Here is a 23,071-nt window from a genome sequence, read left to right on the forward strand (position 1 = left end):
AGAGCTCCAGTATGTTTATCTCTGTGGTGAAATCATGGAAGACATATATATATAGGGCACGGGGCGGGGGTGGGGGTAGTCTTAATTTTCATCAATGGAGGAAACTTCCAAATCTTTGGGATTACAGATCCATTTGAATATTTGACAGCATTTACAGCTCTTCTTGTTTACATATATGAATTGAAATCAGGAGGCTGTTGAGAAAGTATAATATTTCCTTTAAGTATTAGAAACCTGACTTAATAGAGCAGAGTTTCTGATGGTGATAACTAAGTTTTACAACATCCCAAATTATAAGCTTTCAAGAGCAAAAATACAGGTTGATATACAAATTTGTTAAGATTTTTACTAATTTTTGATGATGAATTTGAGATGGTATTGGAGAGCAAACTAAATTTTTATCTTTTTTCAATAACTGAGATTTTTCTTTCCTCCATTATGTTGTGCTGTATATTCTAGTTACTGGCTTACTTAATAAATTATACATTTGTATGATGATTGTGCTGCTGAAAGTTTTTTGCCTTCTGCTCTGAATCTTAATGAATACTCCTGGGGATGTTGAGGAATAGGGTGGCTTTGCTTCAGACAAGCAAGGGAATACTGAATACTTTGGACATAAATAGGTAAGCCACAATATTGTTTTTAGTTTCCTTCTAGAGTTCAGATATTTAGAGGAGAAAACTTAGTAGTAACATGGGAGGAAAAAGTTATACAATATCATTGCATCAAGTTCTGAGTAAAAGAAGGCAGTTGACTGCAAATTGATGTCATTTCTTAGGGGCTGAATCATTTGTTCATTTATTAAAGAAACATTTATTAAGCACTTTTGATGAGCAAAGCTTAGATCTTAGATAATGTCATGATAATAGAAACTTGGAATTGATTTAATTTTAATTTCACTAAAAAAATTGGGAGTTTTTATTGTGCCAAATGATTACTTTTAAAGCAATGTATTGTTCTTACCAAATAAATGTAAGATAATGGTAAAGAAATCTGGAGTGAATTTATTTGGCTTCATTCAGATAGAGATAACCTTATTGCTGTTGATTAGGTAGAGATAAACATAAATAATCTTTTAACTAGTCATTTTTTTCCCCCTCTTTATCTTTTATTGTTTAAGCCATTTTGAGAACTGGTTTACAGAAGCCATACAACACTAGTCTTTCAAGGGATTTACCATCTAGCTTGAGAATAGCAAATTTTGAATCATAGATTAACAGAATATAAGAATTGGAAGGGATCTTAGAAATTACATAATTTAACTCTCTCATTATACAGAGATTGAAGTTTATAATTATGAACTGATTTGTAAAATCCACACATCAATTTATATATCTTTCCTTATCATAATGACCTTTTTTGGGTTAGAACTATTAATGAACTAGTTTGGTTTAAATTATTTACTGTTTATTATCATTGCCCAACTTTGGAATTGACCTAGAGACCAAGTTTTAGGTTACGTTCATTTTATTTTATCTTCCTCTCCACTCTTTTTATTTATTTAAGATTCATTTTTAAAAAATTAGAGTTCCAAATTCTCTTCTTTTTTTGTTCTTTCCCTTGGCCATTGCAAAGGCAAGCAATATGATATTATACATGTGCAATAATTGAAAAAAAAAAGATGCAAGAAAATTAACAAAAGTGAACAAAGTATGCTTCAATCTCTATTCAGAGTTCATCACTTTTCTCTCTGGAGACAGATGATATTTTTCATCATGTGCCCTTTAGTTCTTTAGATCATTGCCTTAACCCAAATAGCTATGTTTTTCACAATTGATTTTTATTACAATATTGCTCTTACTGTATAAAGTATCTTCCTGTTTTAGCTAACTTTACCTTTTATCAATTCATATAAGTTTTCCAGGTTTTTCTAAAACCATCCTACTTGTTATTTCTTATAGCACAATAGTATTTTGTCACAACATTATACCATAACTTGTTCAACCATATACCAATTGATGGATGTTCTTGCAATTTCCAATTCTTTGCACCATAAAAAGAGGTATTATAAATATTTTTGTACATATAGGTACTTTCCCTGTTTCTTTTATGTCTTTGGCATATGGAATTAGTAGTGGATGTAGTGGGTATAGAATTAGTAGTTGGTTAAAGAGTGTGCATAGTTTTTTTGCCCTTTGGGCATTGTTCCTGATTGTTCTCCAGAATGGTTAGACCAGTTCACAGCTACCAACAGTGTGTTTTTCTATTTACCTTCCTTCCCTTCCCAGATTTGTCATTTTCCTTTTTTATCAGGTTTGGCAATCTGATAATTGTAAAGTGGTTATTTTAGAGTTGTTTTAATTTGCATTTCATGATCAGTAGTTATTTTAAGAATTTTTTTGGTAAAGCTATTGATAGCTTTGATTTCTTCTGTAAAATATTTTTATCCTTTGACTATTTATCAACTAAGGAATGGCTTTAAAAAAATTTGGCTTGGTTACTCACATTCATTTTAGCACATAATCATTGATAGGCTTTAAGATAATGTCAGATATTTGTATCATACTTTTCCTATGTCTTTCTAGCACAAAGCAGGATGTATATTTGTTTTCCTAAGTTGGGCTGAGCTGCTTCCATTGGCTTTAATATAACTTTAAAGTTAAATGTCTTTGAATTTTGGGGAAGGGCTAAATTATGAAGTCTTACATTTTAAAAAGGAGAGAAGAGACAAGGGTTTCTTTGGAATCTCAGTGTCATAAAGAGTAATAGAGGAACACAGTTAAGTAGTGTTATGCCATAGTTCCCTTTTATTGTCCTGACTCAGTTTCTCTAATTGTCCTGACTCAGTTTTACTAAACTGTTCTGCCTTAGTTTCCCTGAATTATTTTCCCTCAATTTCCCTGGTTGCAACCCTCCTTTTATGCCAATTAGAATTGAGATAATTTAGGGCTAAGGAGATCTGACATTCCAGAAAATAAGACTCCAGATGTCCTATTTCAGATACCTAATTGGCATTGTTTGTAACTCTTAAGTTTCAGACTTCCTGGCTCTAAGCTGGACATCTCCTTAACTCCCAGTTTGTAACAATCATGGTTTCAAAGCAAGAGTAAGAACTGGCATGATTAAGGGAAAAATGCAGCAGAGTAACTACATTATGCTTAAAGGTATTATAGATAATAGAATCATCTAATAATATCTCATAAATTGCTTGCATTTATGGTACTTAAAGGAGAAAATATTTAGTGGGAGAGTTAGCAAAAATTATAATAGTTGGCAGCTAGATGGAACAATGGACAAAGTGTCTTGCCTGGGGTCAGGAAGAGTCATCTTTCTGAGTTCAAATCTGGCCTCAGGCATTTACTAGTTGTTTGATACTGGGCAAGTCACTTAACTCTGTTCACCTCAATTACTTCATCTGTAAAATAAGCTGGAGAAGGAAGTGGTAAACCATTCTAGTACTTTTGCCAAAAAAACCCCAAACAAACCATATGGGGTCACAAAGAGTTTGACACGATGGAAATAACTGAACAATGACATAGGGAGGGATCTATGTATTCTTCAAATCTAATATATTTTATCTTAAAAAAAAATAAGGAAAGTTAAGGATATGAATCGAATTTTTGAAGTTAGATTTGCTGGATTATTGATCATTACTGAATAAGAATAGAAAGCAATATAGCTATTTCTCAGTTTTGTGTGGTACCTTTATGAAAATTAACTGTGCTAGGGTAAAACAAACTTACAAACAAATATAAAAAAGTAAAATAACTAAACATACCCTTTAATAATCACAATGGAATAAAAATTATCATTCATAAATGTGAAGACCGAGTTAGCACCTTGGATACCTTAGAATCAGCCAGAGTTAGGATAAGCAAAAGTCCTTGGTCCTTTAAGGGTAGAAGTGAAGGGAATGGACACAGGATCTCCACTACCTTCCTTCTCCTCATCTAATGCCAAAGTAGCTCTACCTTGTCTTACTCTACCCCCTAAACCCTCCCACAATTATCTGTATACACCAAAGGAGTGAACTAGCACAGAATAGTGGGAAGGACCATTTTCCAAGCATATGCTAATAGAGTATTGTTCAATCAGTAATTAGCCTTAAGTGCTCTGTTGTCTGACCCAAGTGCATCAACTCAGAGTTTCAGCCCTTTATACTTGAAGTAAGGATTCAAATTTTAAAACTATTTTTTCCATTTATCAAGAATCTCTCTTTTCTTCCCATATCCACCCATTGGGGAAAAAAAGGAAGGGGGAAAAAAAACTGTCTTAATAATATCCATAGAAAAACAAAACAGATTCCCACTTTGGGCATGTCCAAAAATATGTCTTCATTATTCTTAGTCTTTCTTGTCCTTTGTGAGAAGGTGAACAGTGCATTTCCTAATAACTGGATAGTTATTTAGTGCTTTTGGTTAGGCCACACCAAGAGAATAAAAATGACAATACTTCTAATCCATCTCAGCATCTGTTCTTCCAGCTACTTTTACACCTTTATTTCCCATAATGGTAGCACCTCTATTCTTTAAGTGAAGTCTTCTGTGAAACCTCCATTTGAAGGAGTGGTCATGCCCTACTCATTGACTTCCAAACTGATTGATCTCCTAACTCTCATTCTTAATTCTGTGAGGTTGTTTATCTGTGAGGTTGAACTTCAGAAGATCATTTAAATGGCACCCAGTTTAGTAATATAAAGCCTGGAGATTTGAAGGTATTTGCTACTGACTATATTTTGGGGAAATGGAAGCATTACTTTGGTGTCCCTTTTTGAGTCTCCTTTTCTCTTTTAATTTTCTGCCTCTTGCCTCTCTGGACTGTTGGTACAGAGTTATTGAGCATACTTATACTACTTATCTTTAGTACTGTGAGGTCACAGTATCAGGTTTAGTATTTTAATATCCAAAGTATTTCATCTTGGGACCTGAAAACTTGAAAGGAAGTAACAAATGTAAATATTATCTTTGAATTTCCAAGGGACTATTATGTTCTCTATATGTTGCCTACTTATGTGGCTGCTTTGTATCTCAAAATACTTCCACTAAGAGGTATTTGTGTTTTGTTAAAGGAAATTGAGAAAAACCAAAATTTCTCTTCCTTCTCAACATAATCTTCACTCTTATTCACATATTGGTATTCTCTCCTCTCAGAAGGTAAAGTACTTTGATAGGTAACAAAATTATTGAGTTACTTTGTCATTGGATCACAAAACAGCAGACCACAGGAATGAAGCATTTAGATAAAATGTTGGATCTGTAGTCAGGAAGAACAGAATTTAAATCTTCCTCAGACTAACTATACCACTTCTCTAAACTTTGAGTTCCTCATCTAAAATATGGGGATAATAGTACCATCTCCATCACAGGGTTTTTGTACAGACTAAATATATTAATATATGTGAAGCTCTTGGCTAACCTATAAGCTTTATGTAATGTTAATTATCCTGATTGTGATCATGCTTTTTTGGTGAGAAGGGGAGGGATTGTGGAGCTAGTGAGAATTCTATAGAGCCTGGAAAATGTGGAACTCAAAAATACATTAGGTAGGTTTGCACATATATATATTTATGGGACAGATAGAAGAATATTTCTCTTTTCTTAGACCTGTCTCATTCCAAAGAGTTCCCTTGGGAAAACCAAGGCCAATGTGGGTTCTTATAGGGGTGTTGTGTACACTGCAGGTGCAAATGAAAACAAAACAGATTTGGGAGGGATGGCTAGAAGGCAGTAGGTGACATGATCTCAAAAAATTGGTGAAGAAACTTATTCTTTTAAACCTCTCCATTCTTGCTAACCTTAATCCCAACGAAAATATAAATAATTGCAAAGAAATAGGCTAGAAATGTTAATTCTGTGATTTTTTTTCCACTTAACATGTTTTGGCAGTCTTATTGGGAGATTGCTACTTGAGATAATACAGGAATAACCGGAAATATATCAGTTAAACAATTTTTCCTGATACTTTCCCATTATTTCCAGAAATTACAGGACTAAAAGATTGTACACTATGATGTGTTTCTGTGTTTCTAACAATATTATTTTCAAATATACATTTATATAGCATTTTTGTGTTATGATTTAAATGAGTTTTTATGGACTAATCTGAGAACTTAATTACCATATCATCTTAGGGAAAAAACCTTACAAGTGAACATTTGGAACAGAATTAGTTTATATTTTCTATATTTTAGGGACTTCCTATACTTCCTCATGGAATTACTGTAATTAAAAACAGTAGAAACAATAACTAACAATCTTATGAAGCTTTGATCCTCTCTTGTTAAAAGTATTTTATTTTAGATTCCCTGAGTGCTTTGTCTTGTCCATTTCTTTGCTTTTATCATATTTTATCTTGTGTTATGCTTACCTGAGGGCAAATTGTATTCCATGGAGTAGACTATAAACTCTTTGACTGGAACAATGTCATTTCTTTTTAGCCCCAAACCTAGGTACATATGGTAGGCACTTAAAGATTTTTTGAGATGATTAGAAGAGTCTTGCTAAAATGTGAAGGCAGAGCAGTGTCCTCTGATTATAGAAAACAGATGATATCAGTGTCCACATGAAAATATTTTTCTTTTTGGTTTCTCTGTTGTGTTCCCAGATGAAGACGGTTAGCGTTGCCTTAGTTTTGTGCCTAAATGTAGGTGTGGATCCTCCGGATGTGGTGAAGACAACTCCCTGTGCCCGTTTAGAGTGCTGGATTGGTAAGTGTGAATTTTCTTATCACCTGTCATGAAGAGGCCATCTGAAGGACTTCAAGGATGAACACTTGGTTGTAAGTTCCTTGGCCCCATCCTTAAAATCAATGTGAGATCATCCTATCTATGTTATATGCAAGTCATAAAAATTACTTTTATAAAAGCTGTATGTGTGTGTGTGTGTGAGCGTGTGTGTGTTTATATATACAAACTAAATATTTTACTTTGTTTCTTTTAGTCATGTATGGTTTTAAAAGACTTTTGGAAATGTTTGTGTGTGTGTTTATATATGATGTAGATATACACTTATATATTATACACATTCACACATGTATTTAGTATTTGATATGTAAATATATTAGTATGTATTGATTATGTATGTTTGTATGCATACACATATACATGTATATATGAACAAATATTTCAAAGTTTTTTTGTTCAATTTTCTGTACATGGTGTTAGGCTTAGGGAAACAGGGACAAAAACAAAGTAACTCTGTTTTCATCTATATGTCTGTATGTGTTTCTAGAGTATAGATAACAAAGTCCTGATTGATAGAATTGCTGATAAAAAAAAATTCCAGATCTCAAATTCCAACTAAATGTCACCATTTCGGTAAAAAATAACAGATTTTTCAAGTTGTCAGGAAGACTTTTGATATGAAGAAAGACAACTGAAAAACCTAGAATTATTCTTCATTTGCAAGAAATCAGCAATTAAAAAAAGATGAACTTCTTTCAAAAGAGACATTTGAAATATTCTTGCCATTAAAATGTCCCTTGTCTGCAGGGATTATTTCATTTTTGTCTTTGTATTCTTAGATCTTAGTCTGGCAAATTTCATATAGTTAGTCCTCAATAAATACATATTGATTAATTGAGCATCAATTCAGGCTCTAGCACTGGTCAATGGATATAATTGATAATATCTTTTACCTATGCCTAACATAAACTTCACTAAGATCAATAGAATAAGGATTGGGCTAGAACAATAATCTGTAGTTCTGATTTTCATTTATACCATCCACAGTAGGGAAGATATTGTTACTATTTTAATATTTCTCAGTTATATATATATATATATACACACAACAACACACACATACATATATAATATACATATTTAAATTTATTGATTTGTTTTTATAACACTATTTCATGGTATACCAACTATCGCCTTTACCAAAAGATCTATCACATGTAATAGAAAACAAGAGAAAAAAGTTCACCAAAATAAATTAGCATATATCAGTTAAGCATGACATCATATACAATGTTTCATATTCATAATTGGTCCCCATCTCTGCAAAGATGGAAGAGAGATGTATCTTCATATTTCTTCTTTGGTTCCAACCTGGTCATTCCAATTTCACAACATTCAATTTCAGTTGCTTTGTTGTTTCCATTTATATTGTTATGTTTTCCTGTTTTTGCTTACTTCATCTTGCAGTAGTTGTGAGTTTTTCGGTGCTTCTCTATATCCATTTTATATATATATATATATATATATTTTTTTTTCCTTTGATATTTGTGCCAAATATCAATACTTAGCAGAATGCCTAACACTTAATAAATGTTTATTGATTTGCCGACTTATAGTCTTTACTTGACAAGACCAAAGAATTTCCATATACAAAAAAAACAAAAACAAAACAGAAAAAGAGGATTGTATATGATATAGTAGCCCTTTACTCTGCTCTGGCCCTTTGCTTTCCCACTCACCCTAATTTTTTTCTTTTAAAGTATATAATAAATTCCACAAACTGATTTCAAAGCTGTCCTACTTGGTGTTTGTTTGAACTCTTTTTTTTTTTTTTAATATTTTGTCCTTTCTTTTCTTTTCTTTTTTTTTTTTTACTAGTTCATTGATACTTTTGTCCTTTTCATGACTATTTTCACATTATCTCTCCCCTTCCATTTCCTCTTCTCCCCCCTCAAAATTAAACCATGCATACATACAAACAAAATAAACCTCCCTTTTAATAAACATGCATAGTCAAGCAGAACAAATCTTCACATTACCCCTGAAAGATAATGTCTCATTTTGTATTTTTAGTCCATCATCTGTCTCTTAGTAGGTGGTAAGCATATTTCATCATGTATGTACTCATTATTTCTTCTTACAACAGAGTAGTATCATATTAAAATTTGTTCATAATTTGTTCAGACATATCACTGATGGGAGGCATATGACATTCCTTTGTTGTTATGAAAAATACTTTAAAATATTTTAGTGTATATGGGTCCTTTCTTTTTGTCACTGACCAATTTGCTTAATAATGAAATCTTTGATTCAAAAGATTTGAAAGGGACAGTTTCAGAAAAACCTGAGAATATTTGTAATGAGTGAGCCAGAGTGAAGCAAGCATAATCCAGAGAATAATTGTACATCAACATTGAAAAAAGTGGATAACTTTAAGCAATTTATCAAATCTTATTATCAATGTAGTGACCAACCTCATTTCTTAAGAATTGCTGATGAAAAGTACTTTTCTTCTCTTGATAGAGCAGTGGTGGAACCAAGATACAGAATGAGACAAACTGGTCATGACTGATTTGTTTTGCTTGTCTACATGATCTGTTACAAAGATAACCTTTATTATCCCTTATTTAAGAATTTTTCCTCCTTGCCATGCTGTGAAAGATAAATCTGTTCTAATTTTCTAATTCTTTTCTGGTTTTTCTTTTTATATAATATGAGCATTAATATTTATTATACCATTATATTTTTTTTCAAAATTTTATTTTTTTTCAAAATTTATATTTTTTATCAAAATTTTTTTTCGGGCTCATCAACAAATCTTACTTTATGAAAAGCTGATAGTTAAGATTCTAAGTTGGTTTTGAACTTGGTTTACTTCAGCATTTTATCAGTACCAAATAAGTTAGATACTCTGCATCTATCTTCTGTTTGTGTGTAGAAAAATAAACATGCCTTTTTAAACCAAAATTACTAAGTGGTATTATTAAATTAGGGTTGAATATCCACAATAAATTGCTGCCTAGTTGAATGAAATTTGCTTGAAACTTTATTTTACAAGTGAAATATTGTCTACTTGGTAGCAATTTGAATGATTCACTTATAATTTCTTTAGTCAGAATGAGGAGGGAAAATAGAAGGTATTATTTCCATCAGCAATATTTATATATCATTTTTGCATGACACAGTTGATAAACATTTATTAAGTATCTGCTCTGTGTACCAGGCACTGTGCTCAATGTTGGGGACATATAAAGAGACAGCATTCTTCAAGAATGTATTGTCTAATGGGGGAGATAGCAAGCAAACAAGATAAAGAGGAAATACTTAACAAAGAGAAGGGAACTAATTAAGAAAGGTTGGGAAAAGCTTTTTGTAGAAGATGAGATTTTAGTTGAGAATTGGAGGAAATAGTTAAAGATTCTGAGGGAGAGCATTCTAGGCAGAGAAAATATCCAAAGTCTAGAGATAGAGTGTCATCTATGAAAATAGCAAAGAGGCAGACATTTCAAAGAAAACGTAGAACAGGAAAGCAAAATGACTGTTTGATGAGGCTTTACAAATAGCTAGGGAAAGAAGGAAATAGAAAGGGAAAGATATATCTTAGCTGAATGCAGAATTCCAGAGAATAGCAAGGAGAGATAAGATTTTCTTTAAAAAGCAGTGCAAAGAAATAGAAGAAAACAATAAAATAAGAAAGACAAGAGATCATTTTATAAAAATTAGATATATAAAATGGATGTTTTGTGTAAAGATGGTTATGATAAAAGACAAACATTTTATAGACTTATAAGAAGCAGAAGAGAGTAAGAAAAAATGGCAAGAATACACAAAGAACTAAACAGGATTGATCATAATATCATTAATAACCACTGTGGTGTGGTTACTGAGCTAGAGCCAAACATCCTAGAGAATGTAGTCAAATGGACCTTAGGAAAAATTGCTAAAAATAAGTTTAGTTGAGATGATGGAATTCCATCTGAACTATTTAAAATCCTAAAAGATTTGTTGTTAAAGTTTGCACTCAAATTTGGAAAACTTAACAGTGGCCATCAGTTTGAAAAAATATTAGATTATGTCCCAATCCTAAAGAAGAGAAATGCCAAGGAGTATTCATATTGCAAAACAATTGCACTTATTTCACATGCCAGCAAGGTAAAAAAGTAAAGTTCTGCAAGTTAGGCTTTAGCAGTATGGGAAAGAAGAATTGCAAGAAGAATAGGCTGGTTTTCTAAGAGATAGAGGAATCAAATTGCTAATATTTGCTGGATTATGGGAACTGAATGAATTTTTAGAAAAAAAGGATCTACTTCTGTTTTATTGACCACACTAACACTTTTGACTCTGTGGAACACACAACAAATTGTGGCAAGTCCTTAAAGAGATGGGAATACCAGATCACCTACTTGTCTCCTGAAGAAACTGGATGTGGACCAAGAAGCCTCAGTTAGGACTGAACATGGAACAATCGATTGGTTTAATATTGGAAAAGAAAGACAACAAAGCTGTGTTATTATCTTAATTATTTAACTTATATGCAAAGTACATCATGTGAAATGTCAGATTGACTGAATCAAAAGCGAAAATTAAGGTTTCCAGGAGAAATATAAATAATTTCAGATTTACAGATGATATTACTCTGATGGCAGAAATTAAAGAGTAATTAAGAAGATAAGGGTGAAAGAGAAGAGTGTAAAAGTTAACTTGAAGCTTAACATCAAAAAATAAAGATCTTGGCAACTGGTCCCATCATTTCTTGGCAAATAGAGGAAGAAGAAATGAAAGCAGTGTCAAATTTTATATTCTTGGGCTCAAAGTTCACTGCAGATGGTGACTGGAGCCGGGAAATTAAAAGATGCTTGCTCTGTGAACTGAAAGTTAAGGCAAATCTGAACAGCATTCTAAGAAGCAGAGACATCACCTTGCCAACAAAAGTCTATATGGTCAAAACTATGATTTTTCCAGTTGCAGTGTATGGTTGTGAGAGTTGGATTATAAGTAAAGATGAATACTGCATAGTCAACACTTGTGAATTGTAGTACTGGAGAAGATTTTAAAAAATATATAATAACTTTTTATTTTTCAAAATACATGCAAAGATAATTTTTAACATTCACCCTCGCAAAACCTTTTGTTCCAAATTTTTCACTCTTCCTCTTGCCCTTTCCTTTAGGCTTAGAAGTAATCTAGTATAAGATAGACATGTGTAATTTTTCTAAATATATTTTTATATTTATCATGATGCACAAGAAAAATCAAATCAAAAGGGAAAAAAAATGAGAAAAACACAAGCAAGCAAACAACAACAATAAAAAAGGTGCAGATATTATGTTGTGTTCCACATTCAGTCCCCATAGTCCTCTCTTTCTCTGGATGCAGATGGCTCTCTCCATCACAAGTTTATAGGAATTGGCCTGAATCATCTCCTTGTTGAAAAGCGTCATGTCCATCAGAGTTGATCATTATATATAGTTGCTGCATACAGTGTTCTCTTGGTTCTACTCACTTAGCTTAACATGAGTTCATGTAAATATGGAGAAGATTTTTGAGAATACTTTAGACACCTTGGAGACCAAATCAGGTCAGTACTTCAAGAAATTATTCCTTTCCCTTCCCTTCCCTCTGAATACATAAGGGATCATACCCTTACCTGTGGGTACTCTGCCCAAAGAAATGTCAATTTAAATTGTGATTCAACATCACAAGGTATCTTGGGGTTTACATGCTTTCTCTTTTTCTTTTTTTCTTAAGGAGCATACCTTAAACACAAATCTCCTTCCAGATTTCATACATACATACATACATACATACATACATACATATAAATTTTCTGTCTCATTTCTTACCTAACCCTAATCACTGATTGAATATTGCTCCAATTAAACTGATATCTGTGAAAGTGAGGCTGATAACTTTGCACAGTTCTTCCTCACTTAAATCCAATTCACATGTATGTCATGGCATCCCTTCTCTGATGTCATAGTCTTCTTCAGTAATGAAGAACAAACAACCACCACAATGGTTGTGAGAGTTGTAGTATAAGGAAAGGTGAGCATCACAGAATCAATACTTTCGAATTGTATTGCTGGAGAAGATTTTTGAGAGTCCCTTGGACAACAAGGAGATCAAATCAGTTGATACCTAAATTAATTCAGTTTATTCACTGGAAGCTCAAGTACTGAAACTGAAGCTTAAGTTTTTTAACCACATAATGAGAAAATGGGACTCATGAAAAATGACTCTGGAGTTGGGGAAGGCAAAAAAGAAATGGGGATGGCAGAAGATGAGTTGGATCTAGATAGTGTCATGGAAACAATGAACATGAACTTGGATAAACTTCAAGAAAATAGAGGATAGAAAGGCTTGGTATGGTATGATCTATAGAGTCTCAGAGTTGGACAGAAATGAAAGATTGAACAACAACAAAGAAGGCAGTGTCTTTGGATTGAAGAGTAGGTTGCAGGGAATAAGACTGGAAAAGTTGGAGGTGACTATATTATGTAAGGCTTTGAATGACAAATAGAACATTTTTCTATTTACTCTAAAAATAATGGGGAGCCACTGGAATTTGTTGAGGTAGGGGATGACTTAGTAAGCCCTTAGAAAATCACTGGTAATTGATTGGGAGGATAATTGAGGCAGGCTATAATATTAATCCAGACATAAGGTGATGATAGCTTCCACCGTAGTGATGACAGCATCAGAGGAGAGGGGTGTGTTTTTAAGAGTGTGTATTTGCAAAGGTGAAATTTTCAGGCCTTGGAAATACATTGGATATGGACAGTGAGAGATAGTGAAAAACCAAGGCTCATTCCTAGCTTGTGAGCCTGAAGGATTGGGAAGATGGTAGTACCTTTGATAGTGCTAAGGAAATTAGGAAGTAAGGAAGATTTAAAGTAAAAGATTTTGAATTCAGTTTTAGGCATAGCTTTGCTGAGGTAAATAGGTATTTTCTACAGTGATACCAAAAAAGGGCAAGGTATATTCCTAAAAACAATAGTAGAGTCATACTTTGAGTGGCATAGCACTGAGCAGCTGTATAAATCAGATTATACAAATAACTCTTCAGACTTTTCTTATTTTGACCTGTACCTTTGGTAGCAGCTTAATCCATAAAAGAAATATTATATTTCATGACTTTACCTGTAAGCAGCTACTTCTTTCTTTCATTCAATAAAATGCATATACAGCATTGAAAATTGGGGTCAGAATAGATATATAGACAGGTATTATAGCAAAGTGAGCAATTGGCTTATATAGCTCATGAAATTTATCTAGATTGAACAGTGATGCTTTTTTCTTTTATTTATTTTCAAGACCCATAAGAAATGGCTCAATGAGTTAAATTTTTTACATGGTGAATTTGAAATGTCAGTGTAAAAGTGGCAAATAAAAATGTAGGTCAGGAACTATTATTACCCTTCTATCTTCAACCTCTCCCTTTCCGCTTTTCTCTCTTTCTCTCTTGACACTTGTCTATTTTTGGAGGAGGATGTGGAACGACTGTTTTTGTTTTATGGCTAGATATTAAATGATGCACAATAATATTGAAAGGTTGCATTGGAAGAAATGTATATCCCATGACTTGTTTAAGAATTATCTTTATTTTAAATTGTGGTATAAATGAGCTGAATGCTAGGCATAGGTAAGTATAATTTTGCTGAAATTTCTTTTATGAACCACTTAATGGATAGGGTGTATAATAAAAGGTAAAAGTGCTGAAGTTGGTGAGGACCTCTGGAAGTTCTTTTATCTCAAAATATTATTGGTTTGTTGTTTCCTATTACCTTCTTTACAATAATTAATCTTTGCAGATTCTCTTTTTTCCTTCTCATACAGTTCATTAAAGGGATATTTATGAGATAATAGAAGAATGACTGTTTATTGAGAATCTTACTTATTTGTCAAGTACAGTGGGGAATATAAAATAAAGGTAATTTATAGTACCTACTCTTCTGAAGCTTTTAATGTGAGCTTCTGTATTTCTCTTTCCTGTCTATTAGAAACTTTCTCTGTCAACATGAACGATGTATTTGTGTCTAGACACATGGACCATTACATCTAGCTACTATTCTATTTTTTTCTATGATCATCACAATTTCTAGAACAGTATTTTGTGGTTTTTCACTTCCTTGCCAGATGTTCAAAGCCCTTGCAGTCTGGTTCCTATCCCAATTTCCCTACTGAATATAATTTCTTTAAAGGTATCAGTGATTTATAATTTGTCATAAATCTTACTGACTTTTTCTTGTTCCTTTAATACTCTTTTTTCCATAGCATTTGATATTTGATTAGGAAAGCAAGGAGCTGTCTTTGAATTATATGAAATAAGTTTAGGTAGGATGGACTTGGATTGTGGAAGCTATCTATAATATATTCAGGAAATTAGATGGTACCTTGGGGATTATTTTAAAATTCAGGTTCTTTGATTGTGGGAATGTCATGTGCATGCAAAGAGAGGTTAAATTACTTCTTCAGTATCACATTACTGTTTAGCAAAATAGCTCTTGAAAAGCAGGTAATGGAATTAAGATTAATAAGAGGCTAGTCAATTATTGAGGAAATCAGATACTATGAATGTAATAGTGTGCCAAGTTCAGTGGGAAGAGAGAGAACTATAAGACAAAATATATGCCAGTTTTAGATTTTAGAGGAATCACGCCATCTTGAAAGCATAGTTTCGGGAATAGAAAATCGGGTATTAAGATGTAGGGTTGATTGGATGATGAAATATCTAGAAAGGAACATCATAAAGGACATGTAGAAGATTGCTGTAGTAATTTTGATGGGAAAATGTTAATAGACAATTGGGAATTAATTAGGGCTAAATTAATTTTTTACTTCAAAACTTGTAGGAAAGTGGTTGGGAGAAGATTATAGGGTAAATAATTTATAGAAGGTGTCTCAGTGGTTAGAACACTGGCCTAGAGTCAGGAAGAAGTGAGTTCAAAATTGGCCTAAGCACTTAATATGACCCTGGGCAAATCATTTAATTTGTCTGCCTCAGTTTCCTCCACTGTAAAGTGTAGATAATAGCATTTATCTTCCAGGGCTATCATAAAGAGTAAATGAAAATGTATTTGTAATATGCCTTACACAGTACCTAGAATATTAGTGGTGCTATAAAAATAAAACAGAATTTGTTATCTTCTACCTTCTGCCTAGAATGCTTATAATTATTATTATATGTTTTTTAAATAGAGCTCTTAAGTGATTCTTGGTAACAAAGTTATTGATTTAATTGGAGGTGAGGAGAGTATAAAATTTAATTTAATTAGTTTGGGATTCATAAACAAAAACACAATCTTTTTTTAAAAAGTCTTCTTTGAGCGCCTTCTCATTATTTAGGCCCTGGAAAAGAACTAATATTATCTGATCAAAGCATTCCCCCTTTCAACTTAAAGTTTGAATTCTATGACTAGATAACTTTGGGTTCATTGAAAATCCATTGTCACTGTTGAGGAGATCTGTTCTTGAGTTAGATGAGAAGTGGTTTTAAATATTGCTTCTGATAATTATTGGTTGTTGGATATTGAAGAAGTTACCTAATTTCTGAGCTTCATATTTCTTAAATAAATAAAATGGGGATAATAATATATGTAATACTTATCAGATTATTGAAAAGACTAAATGAGGTATGCAAGCATTATTATTTATAATTGTCAGCTTTGATTGTTATTTTTGGGTAGTAGCAATTCTATTTTGGAAAGATGGCAGAGTGATTGATTCATGTTTTAAAAATTGGATTACTTATTTAATGTTCACATATTTTAATTGAGCTTTATTCTTTCCAAATCCAGTCCTTTCTCATATTTTTCTTAATGCATTCAATTGGTTCATTATATAACAGAAAGCTTTATTTTAGTCATTACATTTTTTTTGAGACTTGGACAGAATACTTTTGAAGACAATAATTTGTCTAAGGAATGCCAGTCTTAATAATGTATTTTTTTTTTCTGTTGAAAAAGAAGTAAAGGATATTTTAATTTCTTGAATTTTAGAGTTTACTACATTTAATTTCCTTATAGTGGAGAAAATCTAATTTTTCCAGTTTTCCCCTTGTTCTTTCCCTTCACAGGACATTGGCTCTAGTAGAGCCTCTAGTAATTGTAAAAAGAATACTGGAGTTATTGTCATTACTGGATGAATGTCTATATTTTGCCATTTAGTGCTTTCTTCTTGTGGGTAAGACTAGTAACAGAGATACTTTATGGACATTTAGCCTATTAAGAGCTCTATTCTGACAACATCCAGAGTAAGTCATCCAGACTAAGTTCATATTATTCTTTTCCTCCTCGTTGTCATTGCCATCATCATTGTCATTGTCCTTGTCATCATCATCAGTCGTCATTGTCATCATCATCATCATCATCTTGATCATGTTCACCATTACTACCACAATCAACACTATTTATTATCTTATTATTAAGGAAAGAGATATTTACTTTGAACATGCAGAAATAATGCAGTTCAAATATTTCCTCTCATACCTTGGGTAGAAGGTATATTCTCCTAGACTTTCATTTCTTTATGATGAGGTTTCTTGACTGGTAGATTATAAGAATACTATGAGTCCAGAATAGCTGTCAGAAAAGCATTTTTCTGACATTTACTCCAGGCAATCCTATTTACAAGCCTTCTGAATATGATAGAGTGATGTAGGCAAAATGGTAGAACTGTCATATGGTTGAATGACTGAACTCAAAATACCTAGGGCCTTCAAAGCTATACAAGTTAATCAAATAGTAACAGAAAAATACACTATATGATCTTAGACTATATTGATATGCAAAGTCTCCATAATGGAAATGATGAAAGTCTCACTGTCCTTCCTTGCTCAGACCACATTTGAAATATTGTGTTTAGTTCTGGATATCACATTTTAGGAATTTGACAAACTATTGCATAACCAGAGGAAGCTGATCAGGATGATAAGGAGATCACAGAATCACAAGTGTTTAGAATTGTAAAGGATCAGCAGTAAGTAGTTCAGTCTTTCATTGTGCCCAATGCTTAACATAGTGCCTGGAACACAGTAGGTGCTTAAAAAATGCTGGTTGACTGACCTTGCTTGGAGAAGAATCTTCTCTACAATAGACATGACAAGCACTTGGCTTAGAGACCCTTAGAGACACAGGGAGCCCACTCTCTCCTGATTCCACTTTTAGATACTCAAATATTTTTTCTTATATCTGGCCTAAATTTGCCATTTTGCTACTTCCACTGGTTATTCCTAGTTCTACCATTTAAATCAAGCAGAACAATTTTTCCACATGAGAGCTTCTCTAATACTTGGAGAAAGCTGTTATGTTTTCCCCTAAGTCTTCTCCATTCTAAATCTTTACAGTTTTTTGAAGTAATCATCATGACATGGCCATTCTTTAACCTCTTCACTGTTCTTATTGACCTCATCTGGATGTTCTTAAGCTTATAAACATTCTTTCAAATTTTAGTTTTCAGAACTGACCACTATGCTTTAGATATGGATTTAGATAGCATAACTTTGCTTTCCTGCTGTTATCTTTGGTAGATTCCATAAAGCACAAACTTGAGGCACTTCAACCCTTTGTGAATACTCTTTGATTTCTTAAAGATTTTTCTAACTTCAGTCTCTTCTTTGAATCCTGATTTTGAACTCTAACTATTTAACAACTTATGTAAAACTGAATTCATCATCATCTGTCCTGAACTATCTCTTTTGTAATTCTTTTTCTGTTGGTACTTGCACCATCCTTCTAGTTACTTAGGCTTAGAAATCTCAGTTTTCTTGCTTTCACCACTCCCCCGCCCCTGCCTCCCAGCCCCCATACAGTCAGTTATCAAGTTCTTGATAACTGAGTCAAGATAGAGATTAGAGAGTTTTTAATATTTTATATTTGAGAGGGAGAGATTGTACTGGGGGCATGTTGCCCCCAGGGCTGTTGTTTCAAAAGCATCCAGCAGGGAATGTGAGGTTCCCATGAAATATATATATATATACCCACTTGGCTCCAAGCTGCTGGGATAAACCAAAGTAGGGGCAGAGTCAGAGCAAGGAGAACTGCAATGGACTATCAATCCAGTTCTGACTGGATAGGGGGAAGCACTGGACATTCTGATAAGTTGGGATCAAGAAGAACAATGACAGAATGGGGGGAGGTACCGGACATTCTGATAAGTAGGGAAGGTCTGGGGTCATGATGTCTAAAATAGAAGGTGTTTCTCCTTATCTGGATTAAACATTTACAGTTTATAACCTTAGTGTAGCCAGCCCTAAATTATATCAGTTCTGATGATCAGGAGGGAAGGGTGGTGTTGCAATCAGGGGGATTGAGGCAGAACAATTAAGGGAAACTGAGGCAGGACAATTAGAAGAGAACTGTGGTACAACACTTTTGGTTACACATCATGTACTTTTTTTGAACTGTTTCTTCTCTACACTGATACCACTTCAGTTCAGGTCCTCACTTTTGAACTGAACTGTTGTAAAATCTTTCTTACTGACTTGACTTTTTTTCTCTGTTCTAATTCTTTGTGTGACAAGAAATAATTTTCCTAAATCAGGGGTTTGACCATGTTATTCCCCTATTTATGAAATTCATTGTTCAGAAAATGCTTTTTGAGAAAAAATGTAATCATTTTAGTCAGTCACTCAGTAAATATTTATTAAGTGCCTAATGTATACCAGGTACTATGCCAAGTTCTGAGGATACAAGTGAAAACAAAGGCTAAGAACTTGCAGTCTAATGGAGGAAAATAACACAAAGGAAACTGGAAAGGTGAGGGGAAAGTAATGGAAAATGCCTGGCATAGGGGCATGATGTCCTCACAGCAAGGTAAGAAATGGGGATAAAACTGTGCTGAATCCCCTTTTAAAATAGAGATTCTGGAGAGAGTGCTGATGAGATGTGAGGGCCAGGCAGATTTTCTGTCTTGGAGTATAATGAGATTTCTCAGTGATGAGTTTCCTTGGGAAGACTAATGCCAGAGTGGGCCAAAGAAGTCTAAAAACAATATAGCTAATGGGAAATGGAGAGCACATCTTTAGCCTGTCATTGGAGTATCTGTAGACGCTTCCACATAAGGACTTAGTTCAAGGAATTGGGGATATGGAACTTAGAAGAGAAAAGGTCTCAAAGAAATGATACTTAAATAACCTGGATTGGAATGTTGTCTCTAACATTTAATAATTGTATAACTATAGAGAAAATTTTAAAACTCTCCAAGCCTCATTTTCTTCATGTATAGAATGAGAATAATAATGCTTGTAATGCTCTTATATAACCCAAGTAATTAAACTTTGAGAGAAACTACCAAAAGTGTTCAGTAATTATTTTTTAACAGTAGCAGCATCACTGGTTTTCCCAATGTAGAGACTCTTAGGGAAAAAGTCATCATTTATTTGGTTGCATGTCATATGCATGTGTTAGAGCCACAACTCTTCTTTTATCTGTCAATCAACATCAATAAAAATAGCACTTACTGTGTACAGATACTGTTGGAGGTGCTAGAGATGCAAATAAAGTTAATGAAATACTCTGCCCTTAAGGAACTTGCATCTTAATAGGTGAGGCAGGTCAAAATATAAATATATAACTATAAAGATAATAAATACAAAGTATTTAATAACAAGATAATTTTAGAAGAGAAAGCACTGGTAGAGGGATGAGTGAACTGTGTTTTGAAAGGAAGAGGATTCTTTGCTTGAAAGTGGGGAAGGTGTACTTTCCAGACAGTGAATGATCAATACAAAGATCTAGAGAGGGGAAATGGAGTTTTGTCCAAACGGAAGGCAAGTTTAGTCTAGATTGCATAGATAGGGAATGAGTCGGGGCTTTAACTAAAGCTAAATGGGAGTTTATGTTTGGTTTTAGAGACAAGAAAGTAACTAGAATTTTTAAAGTAGGGGAGTGATTCAGTCATACCTTCCATTAAGGTTTGGCAGGTTTTGGGGGGTGGATTAGAGTGGAGAAAGTTTTGAAGCACTTGTGATAATTAAGCAAAGGATAAAATTGAAATAAATTGGTAGCTCTGTGAATAGAGATGAAGACTCAGATTGCAGAGGCAGACTTGAAAAGATTTAGCAATTGATTGGCTATTTGGGTGAGAGTGGGAATTTAACCTGGGAATTTGGAAGAATTTGGTTACCTTCACCAGTAAGAAGGAAGTTTTGAAGAGTTGTGAATTGGGAAGAAAAGAGGAGACAGTGTTTGGGCATGTTGGGTTTGAGATGTCTCTAGAACATCCAATTTGAAATTGATGTGGTGTGGGAAAGGGGAGAGATCCCCTGTGCTTGGAGATGCAGGCCCAAATGCGAAAGAATTTGCGAACCCCAAAATCAGTGGCAAAAAAGGAAAGTTTATTTTTCCCTAAGAAGCTCTCTCTTAGTGGACAAAATCCCTCAATGAGGAAACTCACAAAGAATGTGTTAACATAAACCTATTTTATGAGCGGGTTGGGGGTAGTTTGAGCTAATTATCAGACCACGATCTCCCAATTGAATGAAATCACTTTGAAGGTTTTTCCTCAGAATTTGGAATTTCCTGAATGGGGATCTGGCTACCCAAAAGATCAATGCGAGGGGGGGGGGGTGTTGATTTGCCTTAGAAAAGGCTTGTCTGGAAAGTGTGCCTCCTCCCAGACTCTCTGGAGGTTTAGACCCCAAATCTCCTTTCCTTTACAGATCAAAGGAGACACGGTTTCAGAATTCACCCCTGTTATTTGTTTTGAGGGACTAGGGCTTTATATACAAGTCTCAGCAAAGTTATGGTGTTTATCATAGTGCCTGCCAAATAATAGGTGTTTCATAAGTAAACATTAACTGACAGCTCTTTGAGTCACTAGCATAGTTAATATTAAACCTGTCCGTTCTGATGAGGTTGCTGCTAAGAATGCAGGGGGGAAAGTGCTCCCTTAAGGGAGCACTTAAGATTAAGAGACAGCAAAGGAACCTAATAAGCAATTGGATAGATAGAGGAGTAGAATCAGTGTCACAAAGACCTAGGGAAAATAAAGCATCTAAGAGGAAAGGGTAGTGAATGGTGTCACATAATGCAGCATCTTTTGACAAAGAAGAATGAGATCTGAGAAAAGACAATCAGGCAAATTAAGAGATCATATTTAACTATGAAGAGAAGAGTTTTAGTTATAATAAAATTGAAAAACCAGATTGCAAAGTGTTGAGAATAGAGAGAAGTGAAACAATGAATTTTGACAGTTTTATTATTATTATTATTATTTTTTTTTTAATTTAAGAGTTTGGCTTAGAAAGGGAAGTGATATGGTATGAATTTTTTTTTTTTTTTTTAGGATGGGAGACAGTGAGTGTGTTTGACTGTAAGGAAGGAACTAGTATGATAGTGAGGCATTGAATCTTAGAGATAAATAGGTAACGATTGAAGTCTGTTGGATAAAAAGTGAAAGGGGATATAGAATGGTTTGCCTTGTTGAAGAGGACTGCCTCATTGTCAGAGTCTAAGGTAAAGAGTGGGGAATGATGTTAAGGGATTTTGAAGTATATATTCTATATGTGATAAAGCTTTAGTGGCACACTTTTTTTTTTTTAAAGAAAATATGGAATGGCCAGTTTTGGTTCTGTAAGAATGATTCAGTGTAGGAAATATTTGTTATCAAGACATTTAATAAAATTCAGCACATGAGCATCGTAGTAGAATATTTTTTAAAAAACCCTTTAAAAATATGACTTCAAATTGTATGATTTAACATTTATTGGATTACTTGCTATCTAGAGGAGAGCTTGGGAGGAAGGCAGGAAGAAAAATTTGGAACACAAGGTTTTACAAGGGGGAATGTTGAAAACTATCTTTGCATATATTTTGAAAATAAAAAGCTATTATTTTAAAAAAGAGATATGACTTCTCAAGTTTTGCTACCTTTTTTTTTTTTTTTTTTTTTTTTTTGGCCATTTTAGGGAGACTGAGAAGCAGAATGACAAGTTAGATAAAAGAACATGGCTTGATGGGGACTTTAGTAGCACTGTATCATGTACATTATATAAGCAGAGATACTTTTATTAGAAAATATTTTTTATTTTAAATAATTATAATTTTGTATCCTACATCCCATGATTCATTAGAACCCTATTTTGTTCTTTGTAGATGGAGTTTTGTTGAAGAACATTATAATTATGGATATGAAATTATTATTATTTTTAGGAAGTTTAGTATTTTAATCTCCATTTTCATTTTTTCTTCTTTTTAAAAAAATTCAGAAATATTTTATTTTTCCAAATACATATAAAAATTGTTTTCATCATTCATTTTTATAAGACTTTGTGTCCAAATTTTTCTCCTCTCCCTTACTTCACTCTTTCCTAAGACCACAAGCAATGTTATAAGTTAAATAGGTGCAATTCTTTTAAACATATTTCGATATTTGTCATGTTGTACAAGAAAAATCAGGCCAAAAGGGAAAAAACTGCCAGAAAGAAACAAACAAAAAAGAGATGAAAAT

At 33.3% G+C, this 23,071-nt stretch overlaps 1 protein-coding gene across 4 annotated transcripts in view; it reads left to right on the forward strand.

Moving 5' to 3' along the window:
• The window catches only part of RPTOR (regulatory associated protein of MTOR complex 1), a 500,255-nt gene that overhangs the window by 66,918 nt on the left and 410,266 nt on the right, over positions 1–23,071 (forward strand). For 3 of the 4 annotated variants that reach the window (XM_074260362.1, XM_074260363.1, XM_074260364.1), the window contains exon 2: positions 6,544–6,646. The exons of the other annotated variant lie outside the window; for it this stretch is intronic. In XM_074260362.1, coding sequence (XP_074116463.1) covers positions 6,544–6,646 — 103 coding nt within the window. The remainder of the gene's footprint in view (positions 1–6,543; positions 6,647–23,071) is intronic. 4 annotated transcript variants of the gene reach the window in all.

This window comes from Sminthopsis crassicaudata, chromosome 4 (genome assembly GCF_048593235.1).
Source record: "Sminthopsis crassicaudata isolate SCR6 chromosome 4, ASM4859323v1, whole genome shotgun sequence".
In the NCBI taxonomy this organism is placed as follows: Eukaryota; Metazoa; Chordata; class Mammalia; order Dasyuromorphia; family Dasyuridae; genus Sminthopsis; species Sminthopsis crassicaudata.